This window comes from Drosophila hydei, unplaced genomic scaffold, assembly GCF_003285905.1.
Source record: "Drosophila hydei strain 15085-1641.00,03,60 unplaced genomic scaffold, DhydRS2 tig00000103-arrow-arrow-pilon, whole genome shotgun sequence".
Taxonomy (NCBI): domain Eukaryota; kingdom Metazoa; phylum Arthropoda; class Insecta; order Diptera; family Drosophilidae; genus Drosophila; species Drosophila hydei.
In genome coordinates this window covers 1-19,348 of record NW_022045664.1, presented here as the reverse complement: position 1 = coordinate 19,348, position 19,348 = coordinate 1, and the positions used below count along the sequence as shown (strand labels likewise).

General features: G+C 41.0%; 2 protein-coding genes across 2 annotated transcripts; both read right to left on the bottom strand.

Annotated features, from left to right (window-relative positions):
• Positions 1-1,147: 1,147 nt before the first annotated feature.
• LOC115482831 lies at positions 1,148-18,050 on the bottom strand. Its single transcript, XM_030223065.1, is given in 13 exon segments — positions 1,148-1,787; positions 1,859-2,091; positions 3,118-3,324; positions 3,423-3,537; positions 3,599-3,719; positions 3,722-3,904; positions 12,587-16,400; positions 16,402-16,532; positions 16,829-17,010; positions 17,077-17,099; positions 17,101-17,130; positions 17,821-17,941; positions 18,018-18,050. Coding segments are annotated over 12 exon segments (5,316 nt in total). The 5' UTR covers positions 17,929-17,941; positions 18,018-18,050; the 3' UTR covers positions 1,148-1,618.
• Positions 17,996-19,273, bottom strand: LOC115482755 (the record flags this gene model as incomplete). Its single annotated transcript, XM_030223063.1, has 4 exons — positions 17,996-18,174; positions 18,661-18,693; positions 18,978-19,050; positions 19,134-19,273. Coding segments are annotated over 4 exons (425 nt in total), but the record flags the coding sequence as incomplete, so codon positions are not given.
• Positions 19,274-19,348: the final 75 nt, after the last annotated feature.

Below are 19,348 nucleotides of genomic sequence, written 5' to 3'. Positions count from 1 at the left end.
TGTTGATTTACAAATATTTTTGTATTAAATTGAAATTAATAAAAATATTATTAAAAACATCTAACTATATAGCGATTTCTATATATATTTATATAGACAATGAAATATATAGCTTTACCTTTCAATAAATTTGATAAAAAAGAATATTAAAATGTATTTAATATTTGGAATAATTTTTTATGTGCACAATTTAACATATTTTTAAAAAGCATTTTTTAAAAATATTAAATTTCTAAAAAAGCCTATTTTAAGAGTTTTTAATTTTAAGTATTTGAAAATTTCAAATATAATTATAATGTATAGTGTAATTTAATATATAATTAATGAATATATTTATGTGTAAAATAAAATAATGTAACAAATTCAATATATTTCATAGATATTTCATTTTTTAACAGTTGAAATATAAACTCTTTTAATAGTCTTTTTTAGCAACTTAAATGTATTTAAAACTAAGCATTAAATTTCGAAAATATATATATAGCTTCAAATATATATATAATAATTACGATTTAAATTTATGATTCTTTATAAAATACATAAATATTCAGAAATTTTTAATTGTTACCTAAGATATTTTTTAAAGCACTTTCTGAGAAATTTGCCAAGTCTAGAAAGTTTGCACTGCCCCATTTATAAAAATAAATTTAAAAGAATTATATTTAAATTTAATTAAAATAAAACAAATTTAATTTTGTTTTTGGTGTTTGTTTTTTTTTTTTTTATTAATTTTTTGTTTTATGTTTATTTGATTCACTTAATACGCATTCGCTAGCAACAGGTGTCTGTGTGATAAACGCTCATAGAATTACAAATTACGAATTTAGTTCTTCAATAATAGTTGATGTAAATGTATAAATAGTCGCATATTAATTTATTAGCTTTGTCGACACAACAGAAGGGCACTTTAGTTTTAATCATATTATTATTATATATTTTTGTTAAACAGTTTATATTTAAGGCACGTTTTCTCTGTTGATTTTCTAATTTTGTTGTTTTTTTTTTTTTTTTTTTTTTTTAATTTTGTTGTACTTTTTTTGTAATTTTTTTTTTTGGTTTTGGAAATTAGCTGTGACTAGTTAAAATTAGTAGTTAAACGAAAAAATAAGTTTTATTATAAAAAATAATATATCTTTGCTTGAACTTGTTTTTTTTTTAAGTTTAGCTGGCGATATTTGGTGTGTGTGTGGGTTGTGTGGTTCAAACTTCTGGTTAATAATTCTTGTTTTTTTTTTCAGTTTTCTTTTTGTATAAATAAACATAATTTCAACATTTGTTTAAAAATAAATAAATAGTTGTACATTATTTAAATTAAAAGAGAAAAAACATCGGCAAAGTTAAGCAGCTGATATTTGTTTATGTTTTTCTTTAACAACAATTGAAATTATAATGTTTTTATAATTTATATAAATAATTAATAATTGCTTTTGCCTTGGCCTACAAATTAAGTTTAGAGTTGAATTTTCATCTTTAACTTTTTCTTAGACTCTTTGGATTTTTTTGTTTTCTGTTTTTTTTTTTTTTTTGGCTGCCAAAGACAAAAGACAAATATCGTAACGGTTCCTAACGCTTCTTCATTTAGATTCACTTTTTTATATAACTTTGTTTGTTTGTGTGCTCAGGCACGTTCCACATAGTTGCCGGGGAATGTGCCAAAGCAGCCCGTTCTCTGCGAGGTGCCCACAAACCAGCCATCGTCGCACTTCTCTAGAACATGCACCAGATCTCCCTCTAAGATCTCCAGTTCATCAGAGTTCTGTGGTCGGTATTTGTACAAGGCGCGATAGCTGTTAGATAGGACAGTACACAGAGTTAATTAACTGTGGAGATTTCTCTTTTGTGTGGCTTAAAGACTCACGTCAGTGGCTCGGAGCTGGTGTCCACATGGAGTGCATCGGTCTTGTGCAGCGTGCGCGACTCCTTCAGTATGCCATTGGGCGGATGTGCACCATTCTGGGTTAGCGTATTGAACTCGTTATTGATATTTGTGCGCAAGACGTCCAGATTTGGACGCAAATTTGTGGTGCTCTGAGTGCTGATAACTGTTGTCGTTCTAGCCGCAATATCTTCCGCACCAATATCGGTTAAGACCTGTCCAAAAAGGTAAATAGTAGAGGAGTTGATAAGGTTTGATTAGATGACTAGTTAAAAGTGCGTACGGCTAGCAGAAAAGTATTAAATAGAAGAGTTGCTAAATGTAGTTAGTGTATATGGAGTATACGTCTAGATTTGGGTTCGGAATTGAAGAGATTTTTATGAGATATAACATGAAGGGTTAAAGGAATAAAGGTTGATCTAAGCTACAATAATCAAATGGGCCAGCGCAAGAAAACTTAATCAAAATAACTCTGCCAGTTCCAGAGCAGTGTTAGAAAGTCTTGAGATGGATAAAACGATGAACTATAAAAAGGAAATTCATGAGAAGAACTAACAGTAAACTTATTTAGCTGCTTAATACTCCATGATAACTTTTTTAGATGATCTCAGATTTTGGTTTTTACATGTTTATTAAAATTGTATCTTCATTAAATATATTATTCTAAAGAAATATGCCATGAATATTCGACTAGTTGGAATTTGTTGCAGACTTCGCTAGATTATAGCAGAACTTCATATAAATAATTTAGGGGAAATCTAGCGTATTTAAAATACTACCTAAGATAACAAATGTTTTGAGACTTGAGCAAATGCTGACAATGTATTGATGACTCATGGACAATGCTTAGACGAAAATATGAGTAACTGAAGTGAACGTGAATCATATGAGTATATTCAATGGAAAGTGTACAATGAATTTAATTCAGTGAATGTACAATATAACGCATCAAATGCGAAATAATATTGAAGGGATATGCTAGAAAGGATATGGAATATCAAGTAGATTATGCTAATCAAATATATTTACTTAAATAAATATGAAGATGATGAAGATTATGATAAACAAAGTCAATGGGGAGATCTGGAGTAGGGTGGAGTAGAGGAGAGTAGAAGTGGAGTGGAGTAAATGTGACTAGAGTAGAGTTAATTAGAGTAGAGTAGAGTAGAGTAGAGTAGAGTAGAGTAGAGTAGAGTAAAGTCGAGTAGAGTAGAGTCTAAGCTATATCAACTGCAATTTACCTCCACATAGGAGACCGGGAAAATGCCCTTGCGATTGGCTATTTTGCCCTCAAACCAATTGCCGTCGACGCGACGTGTCAATGTGACCAGCTCGCCCTTGTTCAGAGAGAGCTCAACGCCGGACTGGGCCTGGAAGTTGTATTTGGCACGAGCCTGACCCTCGGAGGGACGCTTCGAGGGTGTGCGAGCGCCATCGCGACTGATGATCTGAGAGAAAAAGAAAAAAAGAGAGAGAGAGAGGAAGGAAAAATAGATGCGTTATAGCGTCAACTATAGCAATTGGAATAGAGATCTCGAGCTGGTACCTCAACATAGCTAGCAGGCAGCAATCCAATCATGGCATTGTACTCGCCCTCATACCAATTGGGATCGATTTGTCGCCTTATGTAGACGGTGTCGCCCTTGCGGAACGAGAGCTCCCTAAAAGCAAAAATTTAGTGAAGTGCATATAAAGAGAGTTGAGATTTGGCGTGGGGCTTACTTGGAGCTCTGTCCCTGGAAATTGTAGAGAGCGCGAGCCACTGTTTTGGGCCCCACCAGCGACTTAAGCGTTACGTCTGTGGGGAAGTCATCGTATCGATTGAGGGCAATCGGCGACTTTGTGAGGGTGTAAAGTTGTCGGTGTGTCGTCGCGAATTCATGTCCTGCAGCTCCTGTAGATATTTGCGTCGGCGCTCCTCCTGATATAACTTTTGCATATGCTCCGCTTGACGTATGGCTAGTTCCTCATCCGATATGTTTGGCTTGTACTCATGCCTCAGTGGTGTCTTGAAGTGTATATTGACGTCTATATGGAACGATAAGAATTGGATACGGTTTCGATGAGAAATCTGAATCTGATGGCCCAAAGGCGCACGTCAGGTTGTCTTGTTGCTACAAATAAGAAACGAGTCGTTAGGGCATAGCGGGGGGCGACTCGTAGGGCAAGTGTAAGACGAGCTAACCGCAGAAAAAAAATTAAAAAAAAAATAAATAATGAAAAATAAATGATTGTCGCTGCTGTTATGAAACGAGCCTCAGCGCTTATCTGTAACTGTAGCTGTATCTGTAACTGTCTATGTAGCCAGAGCTATAGCTGTATCCGTGTCTGTCACTGTATATAGCTATCTTCATCTGTAGTCTAACGTCTGTGCATGCCAATTGGTAAGCAAATAAACAACGTTAACGCTGTTCAGCGCACGCCTCGCTAAGCAGATAGACCCCACAAAACGCAGATAACCTCTCAGCAAACTGAGAAAGTTGAGATGAATAACAAAGTATATATATATATACAAGATATATATATATATACGTATAGTTTAGTCTTGTTGAATCGTTTTCAAATTGAATTAACATTTCTCATTGTATCGAAAATGAGCTGCAATTGAAGTTAATGCTCGTTAGTTTCCACTGATAGCTAAATGAGCCACCAATTGAAATGAAAGTGGTGCCAACTGGGCGTGTGGCTTAAGTGGGTGGCTGTCGACCCACTGGATGCCAGTTGGCTGCGAAGTACTCGCCGCTGCTGCTGCGGCTGTTGTCAGCCATGATTGGCATCCGTAGATAATGTTGCCCCTATATCATGCAACAATGCAATGGCTGTCAATTAAAAAAGCTCACAATGAAGAAATCATAATTATTATTTGCTTATCTGATCAAGTTTTTGATCGCTTTTGAAGGGTTTCGCCTGACTTGCAGGCGACTTAAACAGTTTAATTCTGATTGACTTTAAATTGAAATTAGGCAAGTTGACTGAGACTTATATATTGTATATATATTGTACATATATATATTTATTTTATTTATAATAATGTTCTAAATGTTCTTTATTGTTTAATCAGTTTTAGCTACCATGAGATAAATCTTAGATTTATGTAAGTTTTTCCTCTAAATTCCTAGTCTTGCCTATGCCTGTCTGAGCTAACAACAATTAATTACATATATATATATATATATATATATATATATTTTTTTTTTTTTTTTTTTTCATAAAGCTTAATTTTTATCTGCACTTTAAGGTCATAAATTAACTTGGCTAGTCGCAGCCTGGTTTTAAAATATGAGCCAAGCTGCAGGCGTTTAGCCTACTTCATGCATATACACATAAAAATTAATAGATACAGTTGCAATTATATATAATATATAGCTTAAAAGTGAACTTTGCTTAGGAAAGAGTTACCTTTACACTAATCAACGCTATTTAGTAGACAAGCAGAGGTTTTTTTTTAATAAAAACCAAGCTAAAACCTGAGTTAAGTGCATTTGAAAGGGAAATTTGTTGAGCTGCTTAGCTTTAATTCAAGACAAAAAATTGTTTTAAGTTATATAATACAAAATTCATAGTTTTCTGTTATACATATATTTTCTATAAATATATTAAGCTGAGCAAAAATATATTAAACACAGCAAATTATGAATTTTTGATTATTTATTTTAAAACAATTTATTTAACTTGAAATAAATCAAATCCAGAAAATTTGAAAAATATGCAAATAAATTGTTTTAAGATTTTAAAAAAAATCTAAGATAATTAGATAAGAGAAAACATTGTGTAAGCTCAGCTGTACAAGAATTCATAGATTAAAAAAATAATAATAAATAAATGTTTTTAAATGCCAAAGACGTAAATCAGAGATAAACAGACTTCATCAAACACCTATCGCGTATGTATATATATAAATAAGAGTTAAGTTAGATAGAAGAATTAATATATGAAGTCATAAGGCATAAGTCTTAAAAGAAGATAAAAAAATTAATTTTTTTTAATTTAGGCAATAAGGCAGAAAAATTAAAATTATTTTATTTAAAATAAATTTGATAAAATTAATTTTTTTGCATTTAAATAAAATTATGCAGAAAATGCAAAATTTATTTTATTTAAAATGAATTAAAAATTAAAAATTTATTTTCTTTACATTAAATAGGCAGAATTAAATTTAATTCAATTATGCAGAAAAAAAAAATTATTTTTAGCAAGCAAAATTCGCTCATAATGTGCTTAAATTGATAATTGAATAATCGAGTAGTTAAAAGCAAATTGCAGAGCTTAATTGGGCTAAAGACAAAGTCAAGAGACTGAGCCGAGTTTTATATAAAACTAAAAGAATTGGAAATATTAAAAAATAATTTTAAAAAATTAATTAAAAAATTCTTTGTTGACTCGAAAACAATGCATAATGATTTAGTTAATGCTTATGCTTAATAGCACACAACTCGACTAATTAAACATAAAATTGCAGATTTTTGGTGAGCTTGAAAACAAAGCCAAGGGAATACCCTGAGCAGCTTCTGCTGGCAAGCAAAGTAAACCTCGAAAAAGATATATAATTGAAATGATTTACAAGAAGAACAACTAAGACTAACTTAAGCTACTAGCAGTGAGTAGTTGATGAACTACTAAAGTAGCTCCAAGTTGTCTTAGTATAGATATCATTGCATAGTTGGAGCAGATATGAGTAGAAATATTCCGCGGGGCCTTGGGCTGCATTGCTGGGAGATTCATTGCATGTGACGTGACCGCGTTTCACATGACTTGGAAGCAGAATTAATAGAACGCTCAACTGATATGAATGCCAGTTAAACAATTAGAAATCAAACAAAGTCGTAAGGCAAATTCTAAACGAATTGCGCAGCAGCAGCCAGAGATAAATTTTGCCCACAAATAAAATAGAAATAGAAATTTTTGTTGAAGGGCTTCGAAAAGCGGAACACAAGCTGTACAAATATTTGTTGTTGTTGTTGTTGTTGTTGTCCGCCTGTGACAGTGACAAATGCTTTAAAAAATCATAAAGCACAACAGACAAACAACTTTTTGTTGTGGAAGACAACTAAAAAAAAAAACAAAATGTAATTGTCACTTGAGAGATTTTTCACTTTCACTGATTTGTTTGAGGCGCCGCAATTTGCAGCGTTTTGAAAGTGTTGCCGATTTTCATCTTTCACTGAACATGCACACACATACATACACACACACACACACACATGCACTTGTCTGCACTTGCTTGCCCCGTTAAGCCGGCTTTTCTTGAACTCTTTCAAGCCTTTCAGTTAGGTTAATCAGCGCTTAAAGACCTTTTTTCTGCCCCTCACTCTACACTTCGGTTCACTGTGATTAGTCACACAATCAATCAGAATCACAGCCAGATAGTATGAGAAGGTCGTAGAGCTGATAAAGTCTCTCGACCAAGTCCCAACACGAACCTCGTCTAAACTCGTTTACGACCGTCGATCGACGCGCGTCTTCAACAACTGCCTCGAGCACGCGTTGCGCTCAACTGAAACCGAAACTGAAATTCAAACTGAATGAAATGGAAAGACTGAGTGAATGACTGCACTGAACAACTGACAAATTGAGAGAGTGTCTGGCATAAAAAAAGAGCGCCAAAAGCCTCTACTGGAGCCGTTCAGTTATCGTCGTACAACGAATGCCAGTTTCTTTGCGCCCCACCTCAAATCTCACGTTTATTCAGACATTACACAGCTGCTGCTGCTGCTTCTTCTACTGATTGTTGTTTGCGGTTAATGTGTGAAGTGCTTACAGTGGGGCATTTAACTCACGCACAGCTGATAAGCGCCGTTCGAATGTGCATGAATCCAATGGCACATGCCGTGGACAGTGTAGTGAAAGCACTGCTTGAAATCTTCAATTAAAAAAGAATTAGAAATATTTGAAATTTTCTATGTTTAAAAATTGTTAAAATAGAAAAGAAAATTAGATTTTATATATATATATAATATAGACTATATATATCGATATATATATATATATATATATATATATATATAAATATATATATATATAATATATATTGAGCTCTTCTACCTCAAAATGTTTTTAGCTTGAACTGAGCTTCTACATTTTTTTCTGGCTTGAGCTTAGCTCATCTGCTCAAAGTATTTTGAGACTTTTGCTTAAATTAAGCAGAAACATTTTTACATTTGGCGTAACATATGTTAAGCTGAATGTTAATGAAAATGTTAAATATATTTGTATAACAGCTGTACTTTGACTTTGACGTCTAGAAGGACGTATATATATATATATATATATATATATATATATATATATATATATATATATATATATATATATATATATATATATATATATATATATATATATATATATATATATATATATATATATATATATATATATATATATATATATATGAATGTATATGAATTATCCAAATATTTATTTATACTTTATATTTTATATAAAATATATAAAAGCTATAAATGCCAATTGTGATATTATTATCGAAAACGGAATACTAATTATGGTGGAACATTTCCTTAACTTTTTTTTATCGAAAGCTTTCATTTGATAAACTGTTTTTCCTATAATAACCAAGAATTAAGTATAACTTAAGTATAATTTTATATAATTATCTTGGAAAAAAACAATCACAAATAAAGCTTAGAAGCGACATATTTCACAGAAGGAAAGTTATTTGTACGCTTTATAATAGAAACTTTTTTGTGTGATAATCTAAGAAATGACGAAGAGGAAGGAAGAGAGAGCAAAGCTAAGAAAATAGTGGAAAAAGATATTAAAAAATATTTTAATACTTGAAAATTTAACTTAGTATGCATTTTCAACAATAAACTCAAGGGTCTGCTCAGATTTTTTTAAGCCAAAAAATAAATATTAATATTTCTGTTCAGCTTAAAGTTTTCTTTTATTATTAGGAAGGATGAGCTGATCTCAGTTCTGATTTGCTTTTCACGAAATTAGCTTTATATTTACTCAAATCAGCTAAAATATAAAATATAAATATTTGAATTAAATGCTCTATAAAGACTGCTCTATAAAGACTTAGTTAGTTAGTTTAAAGATGTAGAACCTTTGCTGCTTATATCTTTGATAATTCTTATTCTTCTTCAATTTTCAATTGTCGTTGCTTTACTTTTTATGCAATTCACAATTGAGAAATGCATATATTAAATATAATTCCTGATTGTATTTAAATTTCGATTTGAAGCACCTTTGTGTGCCACTGTATGAGGCCCTGCACAAGATCAGAGTTGCAGAGATCGTTGCACCTCAGAAAGCTCGAAGCGGCCAACAATGCGAAGCTTTTTATCACGAAGCACGTGAAAAACGTGAGATGCATAACAATTGCAAAAGAGAGACACACGCTCTCTCCCTCTAGCCCTCTCTCTCTCTCTTTATCTGCTACTCTCTGAGTCTCTCTCTCTCTCTGATAACAAGTTTCGTTTTGCAAAAAAGTAGCGTGAGAAAGCGCAAAACTGGAAAATCGTTTAATCAAAAATTGAGAAAGTGAACGTTTTGGCTTATGAGTGGGCGTGGCAGCAGCCTGCACTTTGGCTAAAAAGGAGGCAAGCAGCCAGTGAAGGGGGGGGTATATATTAAGCTCAATACTAACTGCCGCTTAGCTGTTGCCACGGCTGCTGCTGCTGCTGTTGCAGTTGCTGTTGCTGCCACATGAGCAGCGGCATGGAGGCGCCTATGGCATGCCGATTGGCCAAATATGCCTGACGCTGCGCTGGCGCCGGCGTGTGTGGCAGCCCTACAATATGATAACTCATTGCTGTGGTTGTTGTTGTTGTTGCTGCTGTTGCTGCTGCTGCTGCTGCTGGCAGCGGCGGCACCATCGGCGCTGCTGCTGTTGCTGCTGTGTCGCGTCGCAGCCAAAGCAGCTTGCCGCAGTTGGGCATATCGCAGACGCTGCGATGCAGCGTGGCTGGCGTCAAGTTGTTGCTATTGTTGTAGTAGTTGTTGCCATCGCTGCTCAACGGACGTCGCTGCCACTGGTCGTAGCCGTTGTTGTTGCTGCTGTGCTGCGGCTGAATGTTGTCATCTGTCAGCTCTAAATCATTGCAGCTGCTGTGCAGCTTTTGATGCGGCTGTCGCCAGTGCACGCGATTGCCCGCCGTTGAGGCAGTGCGTCGACTGTGGTTGTTGCTGCTGTGGTTGTTCCGGCTGCTGTTGCCAGGGGGTTGCTGCTGGCCCGCGTAGGTGTTGCTGCGACGCGGCGCTAACGTTTGATGTATCATAATTATTTTTTAATTTATTTCTAGTGTTTTTTTTGTTTTTCTTTCTAAATTTTTCTTTTTGCACCACTCAGTGGTGCATTATGTAAGTGGAAATTGACGCGCGTCGCATTTAATTAGGAAATGGTCGAGCGTTGACGTTTTTGGCACGGAAAAGTGAAACTAACTGAATTGAAAGGCCGCATGAACAGGTAACCAACGTCAGCTCGGGCAGCTTTTCTTGTTCTTATTGTTGTTGTTGTTGTTGTTTGTTTTGTTGACACATTTTGGCCATGGCAACGTCTGGGCCGGCTTTGAGGGTTGGATATTCGTTCGGCTCGGTCGTCGCTTGTGCCGCTGCCTCGTGCTCGGCTTGCGCCTTGGACAGGTGGCGGTAAGCGGGTCAACAACGTTGGCCGTCAGTCTCCTCCGGCGCTTCTGCTATTGGCCCTATCGATTAATTTGGTCAGCTAATGCACGCGGCGCACCTTCAAAACAAAAAGCTATTGCCATTGCAGCAATTGCGGAAATTTGTTGCGGTAGTAAAAGCAAAACGAGAAATAACTCAAAGAGAATAAAAATGGAATTTCGCAAAGGTCATTGAATGAACGCAGCACGCAGAGGCGTAGCCAAGAAATTCAATGTGAAAGGGGCTGAGGGCTGGACAAAGGTGAATGTGAGGTAATTTAGCTTGGAAATCGTTTAATGTTGAAAGCTGTTTTTAGAAGTTTTATGAAGGTCTAGAGATCGATTAGGGCTTAGAGAAATTTCAAGAGATGTCAAAAAGAATTTTTAAGCAAGTTTTCAGAGTCTAGATCTAAAAGAATTGTGATAGATAAATATAGTTCACGTGATGTATGATATTTATGTGTACTAAAAAAAATTTGTATAGTTATACATTTAGATAAATTCTTATTACATATTATATTTAAATATGAGCTAAAAAATCTTAGTCAAGTAAACAGAGAACTGGACTAAAAAACTTATATATTTTTGACTGAGCTGTGCTAAAAGCAGCTTTAAATGAAGTCTACCTAAAATGTTTATCATTTGTCTAAAAAAGTGATATACTTATAAATATATATATTATATATTTTTACTGTGCTAAAAATGTACATTTAAAACTTTTTTAGCACAGGTAAAAGACAAGAAAAATATATTAGTTTTTAGCTCAGTTCTCAATTGACTTGTTTTTTTTTTTTTCAGACTTTTTCAGCATAAATTGAATGATAATCTTTAATATGAGTCTACCTAAATGTATAAGTGTACAAAGCTTTTTTAGCACACATGTGAAATACTTGGGCTATTAAATTTCACACGTCTCAGAGTTGGCTTCTTCAAGCATAAATAAAAATAATTTTTTTAATTTTTAACTTACAGAGAAACATACAATATTGCCAAATATAATTTAAACAAATTATAATTTTGTAATATTTGATTTTAAATATGTGAAGAACCATCTCAATTTAATAAAAGGGCGAATATATTCGTAGTTCAAGTATAAGCATCATTTTTAGTACACTTCTTGATAATCCTATTCCTAACACAAGTATTTAGATTATTGAGAGAGTGAAAGAGAGAGAGAGATTTTTAGCACACATATGTGTTTTAGTACAACTATGATTAAAGTTTCTTTAAAATATAAAGTACCTCAGACTGAACTAAAATATAAAAATTGCTCAATTTAAATAGAATTCAAGTTTGACACTTAGTAAAGTAAAGCCTATTCTCATAGAGACAGACTTCAATATCAAAAAGATTCTTAGGCTTTAAGCGAATTCATTTAAATAAAATTTAATTTAAATAATAAATAATTTAAATAAAGCATATTCTTGAGATAAGATATGATAGAACCTTACTCTAGAAGTCTTTGAAATATCAAAATATTCTTCTGATCAGCTGATCAGTTTTTAGTACACATAAATTTATCAAAATTTTTTTTTGGAAAATTCAAATTCAGAGTGAAACGAAATTTACAAATTTCAAATCCATTAGCTTGAGATGACCATATAATTAGTGGTCGCTGCTGACCCCTTTTAAAATGCAAATTTTCGTAATTTGCTCACTTTTTAGTACACTCATTTTTTTAGTACAGTTTGCAAGCAGCGATCTGGCAACGCCAACGACTGTTTGGCACCTGCCTGAACTCACCTGTACCCGAATCAATTCGATCACCGTTGCTGTTGACGAATGGGCTGTAGGGCTCATAGCCCGAGTGGTTGGCCAGGCCCTTGAGTGGCGGCTGTGGGGGGTATTGGTGGTGGTGGTGCGGCGCTCGAGTCAAAATCTACGCCAGCAATGGACAAATGGACAATACAGAAGTTGGATAAAAATTTCGAAATGTGAACGGAAAACCAATTGTAAGCCAAGTCTTCAGAACAGAGCAACGAGAAACCAAGCCTAAGACTACGAGATTAGGTGAGCAGCTGAAGCGCAGGCAACAGCCCTTAGGAGACACACCCACTGCCACACTGTCAAGAAGGAATGTTACCTTTAAACGTGACCGCCATGGCGCTGCGCTTGAGACGTTCCAAGCTGCTGACCGGGCAACGCCGGGTAGCCGTGCTAGCTACGCTCTCTCCATCGGGCACGTAGCGCGCCTTGGGCCGATGCTTGTGAGCATCGAATTGCTGATTGGCAAAGATGTCTGCCGTCGCCTGCTGAGTCGCCCTGGCTGGACGTATGGGCGAGGTGGAGTTGGCTCTGAGGCCCAGATTGCGTTTGGGCTTCTTGGGCAGCGCCGGCGTGCGCTCTGGATGCTTGTGGGCCACCCAATCGCCGCTCAGGTGCGGCGAGATGTCGTGCACGTCGCGCAGATCGGCCAGCGACGTGGATAGATAACGCTGCGGCAGACTCTGGCCGGGCTCGGGCGACTCGTAACGATGGCGCAGCGTCTGAACGTGGCCCGCGGAGCAGCTGTTGCTGCTGTGACTGCGCGTCGGACTGACCTTGGCCGGCAGCAGCTCGGCCATTTTGCTGATGATGTCGATGTGCGGCATCAGCAGGCCGCGCTGTCGCCGCCGGCCACGATCCGGCGATGTGGACTCCAGCTTGTGACTGACAGCGTCGGCAGCTGGCAACGCATCCGCGGCGTTGCCCGAGGCGTCTTTTGATCCTCCCGCCTTCAATTGAGGATCGCTGCGCGCCTTCCGCAGCTGGCTAAGCCCAAAAAAATCGCGCCTTTCGTTCGACTGCTCGCGCTCGATGCTCTCGAACTTCTGCTTGATCTTCTGCACCTCGCCCGTATAGACGCGCTGCAGATAGGAGCTGGAGCAGGCGGAGACCTGCGACTGCGGCGACAGGCTGCGCGACCGATAGTATGCATCGTAGAGCTCAATGCTGCCGACGGGCGAGCCAGCCGCGTAGCTGTGCAGCTCGGCCGGCTGATCGGGCTCGAGTTGGCCGTCGGGCGGCCGCTCGGGCGGGCTGTGCAAGTGAAAATTTACACGTGCCGCGGCGCGCTCGCCGTAGATGCCGCTCAGATCGGTCAGCGAGTTGCTCAGCTCCGTGTGCACCAGCTGAGCGTGCCTGGCCTGCTGCCTCGCCTGCATGTTCTGCTCGATGAGACGCATGACCTCGGCCTCGTCCGGGGAGCTGTCCTCGCGCGCATGGTAGATGGTCTTGCTGGGCTCCTCGAACTGGCGTTCCTCGAAATATTGTATCTTCTGATTGATGGGATTCTCCTTGCTGTCCTCTGCTCCCTGCGCCTGCTCCACTTTGGCTATGGCCTTCGTGGACTTTGCCTCGATTTTGGGCTTGGGGCGTGGCGGCACCTCGGGTGGCTTGCTCAAAGTTAGCTCCGCATTCTTGGCGGCTATGGCGCCGCGCGTCTCGCGTGCCACCACCACCGGCGACTGACTGCGCGTGGCACGTGGCAGCGTCTGCGTCTGCTGCTGCTCCTCGCGCTTGCGCAGCACTGGACCCAGCAACTGCTCCTTGCTAATGGTCGAGTTGCAGCGCACCTTTAGGCTGTTCGCCTGGCTGCTGGGCTTCGAGTCCTTCTCGACGGTGACCACATACTGCTCCTCCACGGCAGCTCTCCTGTTGCCCGCGTAGATCTCATTCAGCTGCTGTGTGATCTTCTTGATCTGATCCTTGGAGAGCGTGCTAACCAAATCATTGTTCAAGTGTCGCTCGGCTGGGGGCTGTGGCTCCAGGCTGCTCGCCAGATCTGCCACAGTATTGCGCCGCCATTGACGCTGCACGGGCGGCGGCGGCAGTTGCTGCTTCAGCAGCTGCAGCTGCTCGAAATTCTCGCGCAAATCCTCCACAGATTTCTGCTTGGCATGCAGCGCCTGGTCCGCATCGTGCCGCCATTTGATTTCGCTGACGTCCTTCGAGCGGAAGTGCAAATCGCGCTCGCGCTGATCCGACTGCAGCTTGCCCATCAGATATTGCAGCTCCTTTTCGGCGCGCTCGTGCAGACGCACCTTGCGCCACTCATCGAAGTCGAGCAGCTCCGCATCCTTGCGCAACGGATGAAAGTTGCTAGCCGAGGTGGCGCGCTCCAGCTGCCCCACGCGCTCCAAGGTGCTGTAGAAGCGATTCAGCTCGGTGAAGCGCTCGCAATTGTTGCGATACCGACAGCTCGGACTGTGCCGCTCCAGGTGCACCAGCGAGGTGGCACTGTGCGCCAGCTCGCCGCACTGATAGAGGCCGCCCGTGGCGGCGCCGTCTGCACCACTCTGCTGCCGCTTGCTGCGATCGTCGGCGCTGCTCAGGCTGCTGGCACGCGCCACCGCCTGCTGCTGCTCTTTGTCCTGCCGCTGGCTCGAGCGCAGACTGTCGATGCGACGACGCGAAGGCGAACGCACCTCGCGCTGCTGGGTCTGCGGCACGCGCACCTCGCGCGTGGGCGAAAAGCGCCGCTGCACCACCTCAGGCGACTGCGGCCGTGCAATGTCTGTCACTGGCTGAGCTCGGCTAGCGCTCGGCTGTGCCTTGTTCTCGTACTTCCACACGAGATCCTCGATGCAACTGGAGGGCGGCTGGGCGGCACAGTCATAGATGTCCTCGCCGTAGCCGGGCTCCACCAGCGAACAGTATTTGTAGTCAGCGGTGCCGCCATTGATCAGCTGCGGCAGCGAGTGGGGCGTTTGGGTCTGGCTGTGGCTCTGGCTGTGGCTCTGCTTTGCATTGTAATCGTTCCAGAAGTGGGTTTTCTCACGCACCGTTTCGCTGTAGGATTGCTGTGCTACAGCTGGCTTGGATTTAGCAGTGGTTTTGCCGGTTTTGGTGGTGCTGCTGGCACGTTTGCGTGGCACATGGCCCTCGCTGCGGCTGGTTTGCAGCGGCGCTGGCAGCGATTTGGCTGGCTTCGACTTACCCACATAGGTCTTGGGCGGTGCTATGGGCACATACTCCTGCCGCACCACCGAATCAATCGAGTAGGTGGAGTTGCTGCGCGGCAAGCTCTCGTTCGAGGCGCTGCGATGCAACGTGGCAACGGTCCGAGTCTGCGCCTTGCTGCACGCGGGCAACACCTTCTTGAGGGCGCGACCACAGTCGAGCAGATTCTGCGGCCGCACCTGGGGGAAGCACATCGTGTGCCGCGTGGTGGTGCTGACGGTGCTGTGGCGCAAGCGCGGCAACGACTTGCTGCGCGCATGCTGCGCCTTGCACGTCGCATACGAACGCACCGCCTCGCGCACCTCCTGCGGCGACTTGAGCGAGGGATCCCTCAATATATTCGTGCTGGCCTCAAAGTTGGTGCGGCTGGCTGGCAGCGTGTTCTCCAAGCGCTTCTTCTCCTCGGCAAAGCTGCGCTCCTTGGAAATGCTGCGTCCAAAGGCGACGGGACTGCGGCTCGAATGACGCAGCGCCAGCAGCCGCGCCGGACGACGACTGGGACTGATCGAGCGATGATGATGATGCTGCTGCTGCTGCTGCTGCTGCACGCGCAACAGGCAGCCATCCTTGCTGCGCGTCTCCTTGGTGGCCGTCAGCGTGGCCAGCAATGTGGACACAGCGCCCGCGGACTTGGAGCGGCAAATGGGCTCACGCCGTGCGCTCGAGACCTTGCGCAGGCTAATAGTGTTGACATTGCCATTGCCGCCAGGTGGCTGAAAGCATTGATCATGACGCGACTTGGAGCAGCTGCTTGTGATCTTCTCCACGCGCACGGTGCTCTTCGTGCAGGAAGAGCGACGATGCGGCGGCAGAGGCGGCGTCTCCTGCGGCTGCGGCTGCGGCTGCTTCTTGCTTAGCGGTATAAACGAGGGCAGATTCTTGGAGAAATGCGTAAACATTTTGCTAGCGGAGGTCGAAGACGACGGCGGTGGCGGTGGCGGTGGTGGTGGTGGAGGAGGAGGGTGGTGGTGTTGGAGCTGATGCTGGCAGTTGTGGCTCTTCCTTAGGCTCCTCTAGTGGCTTGGTGCTCACGCGTATCTTGGTGAGCGTAGGCGTTATCTGTATAAATTCAAACTCTTCCACAATTTCTGCGGGTTTTGTCAGAAGAGCAGGAATCGAGAGAGATTTTCGTATTAATCATGAGAGCAGCGACTGTATAACGGGTGCCCGGTGCTGCAGTGCGACGCATTGCTGATAACAACTTCAAGTGTGGCAGTGGGTGTGTTTGTAAATATTTATCAAGTCGTTAAGAAAGGTTACAAACTAGTTAGGTTTACAGAGTTAAAGAGTAGAGTAGAGCTTGAGAGAGAACCAACACCGATTGAGGAATTAGTAAAAGAAGTGTTATAGAAGTAACCATGAACTAGTTCAGTTGTGAACTCGCCTACCTTGGGTTTCTCGGGCGCTGGCTTACGGAAGCCCAGCAAAGGCGGCTCGCCACCGGCCTGTAAGCTCTTGTAGGCCTGGCGCTGCTCCACGGGACTCAGCGGACTGCTAACGGGCAGCTCCTTTTTGCGAAAGACTAGATTGGAATCGCTGGTGTAGCCAGACTCCTTGGCCAGCGCTCTGCCGAGCAGAAGTATTTTAAATTATAGTCGAGCATTAGTTATCGTGGAAGTTCCAGTTGCTTACCTTGACAAATTGCCTTCCGTGTAATGCGGGCGATAGCTTCGATTGCTCCAAATTCTGTTTTATGATAAAAAAGAGACAAATCGAGATTAAGAACAGTTGAAGTCACTTTCAATTTCGACTGCAAAAATTAGTATTTCGAGTGCAATGATAACCTTGTTGCTCGACTCCATAAGACTTACTGAACAGCCGTCGATATCATCGACGAACTCTATTATAATGCGTGGTATGCGCGTATGTTCCCTGAGCCACTTAGCGTTAAGCGTAATTATTGAATCGGAGAGGGAATAAGATAGATAAGTTATACTAAAGGAATTGCGGAATAGTTTTTACTATCAAACGGAACACAAAAAAACAAACAAAAAAAAAAGTAGCAAATTTTTAGGATCTATAACTAGGAATTATATAGAGTAGCGTTCATTACCCCGTTAAAGATGTCCATCACTTCGTCCCACCACTAGAATTGTGAATAGAATAATTTGCTGTGAGTTAGAAAAATTGCTATGCGACGGAAATATGTTGGATGGATAGTGGACTGCGTGCGTATGAGATCATGTCATAAATGGGGTATTATATTGAGTTGTGTAAGGTGGGGGAATGTGTGAAGGAAGCGACTGATGTGGCGAGCGTTATGACAGAAAGTTGGACACGTCTAGCATTAGCCATGGACGAGTTCACATAGTTTAGTCATTGATAGGGATAGAGTTCTGTGCGTGAATGGGGACGACGGCTGACTTGGGCACTTGCCTCCTTCTTCTCCTTCTCCGAAACGGACGAATGGCCAGTTGTATAGTCCTCGATGCGACCGGGCTGATTCTTGTATGCGTTCTGTGCCGATTTTATGGGATTGGGCATAGTACCATACACTCTGCAAGCATATGTATTAATTATTATTAATCTATTATAATATATAGACTACATTTTATAGGTTTCGCCTGACATACTTGTCGTCCTGGTTCAGATTGCGCACATTTACAGCCGATTTGAAAACCGATTGCACGCGCAGCGGATTGGGTGTACGATATTTTACTGTTGAGTAATCCGAATCGTAGTTCGGCTCGGGCTCTGAGACATAACCGTTGCTCTTGTACGAAGGACGCGCTGCAGGAGACGTAAATTGTATTAGCTATGCAGAGGTATTTTTTTTTTTTGCATAAAAGTTGTTTAGAAATTACGAGCACTACTGAAGTTGTTGTTGTTGTTGTTATCACTGATGTTGCATTTGTTGTTGTTGTTGTTGGTGTTGTCGTTGTTGGCAGACATAATGTTAGAGCTTAGTGTATGAGTAGCTACTTAGTCTAAGATTAGTGTAGAAACTCAGTTTCAAAGCGTTCCAATGAGCACGAAAATATGACCAAAAGCAAACCAAAATATTATTAAATATAATCCAATAATTAATAATAATAATAATCATATATGATGCATGCCAAAACTGATTAAAAAGAATGTATTCAAATTAGAAATCATAATTGTTACGGCTACCCAAAGCAGGCGAAGCGCTAAGTGGGCGCTACTTAAGCCAAGCTTAGACAGAATTTAGAATAGTTCTATAGCTAAATATGATAATTTGTAAAGAGTTTAAATCACCTCTGGGACACTTGTAGCGTATCACAAAATCGTCTGTTGTATGCGACAGACAGACAGAGAGAGAGAGAGGAGAGCGAGAGCGAGAGGGACGATGGAGTGTGTGAGGCGTATGGGAATGGTGATATGGTTTCAAGTGGAGCAGACATTCGAAAAGAGAATTCAGAGAGGATTAAGAACTAGTCGAGCAGGCGCAGAACTGAAGCATTATATAGATTAGTTAGATGGGCTGGTAAGTGAAGGATTCGGTTGTGGATTGGGTGGTTGGGGGTTTCTATAATGCTTCGAGTTCTGTTAGAGCTTAGTGGTAAGACATTTACCGCCATTCTTCTGCTTATGTATGGTCTGATAGAGTCGCTTATACCATTCATGCTGATGCGGTTCCTGGACCTCCTGCAGCGTAACAGACAAAATTATATATATATCAAAGATGCGCTGCTAGCTAAGGCTGAGCTCATTTCTCGTCTGGTTTTTACCGATCTGAGTATGATGGGCATTCCATCGTTGGTAACGGGACCGATCCCATCGTATTGCCGTGGACCTAACTGTGCCATTTTTCTCGGACGATCGCTTTCCGTTTCCGGTTCGCTCATATACTCGTGCTTGACTTTGTAGACTGTGTAACCGTAGAGTGTTTTAGTTCTTAGATTTAGTTTCGGTGTGGTTAAGTGTGGGGGGGGGGGGGGGGGGG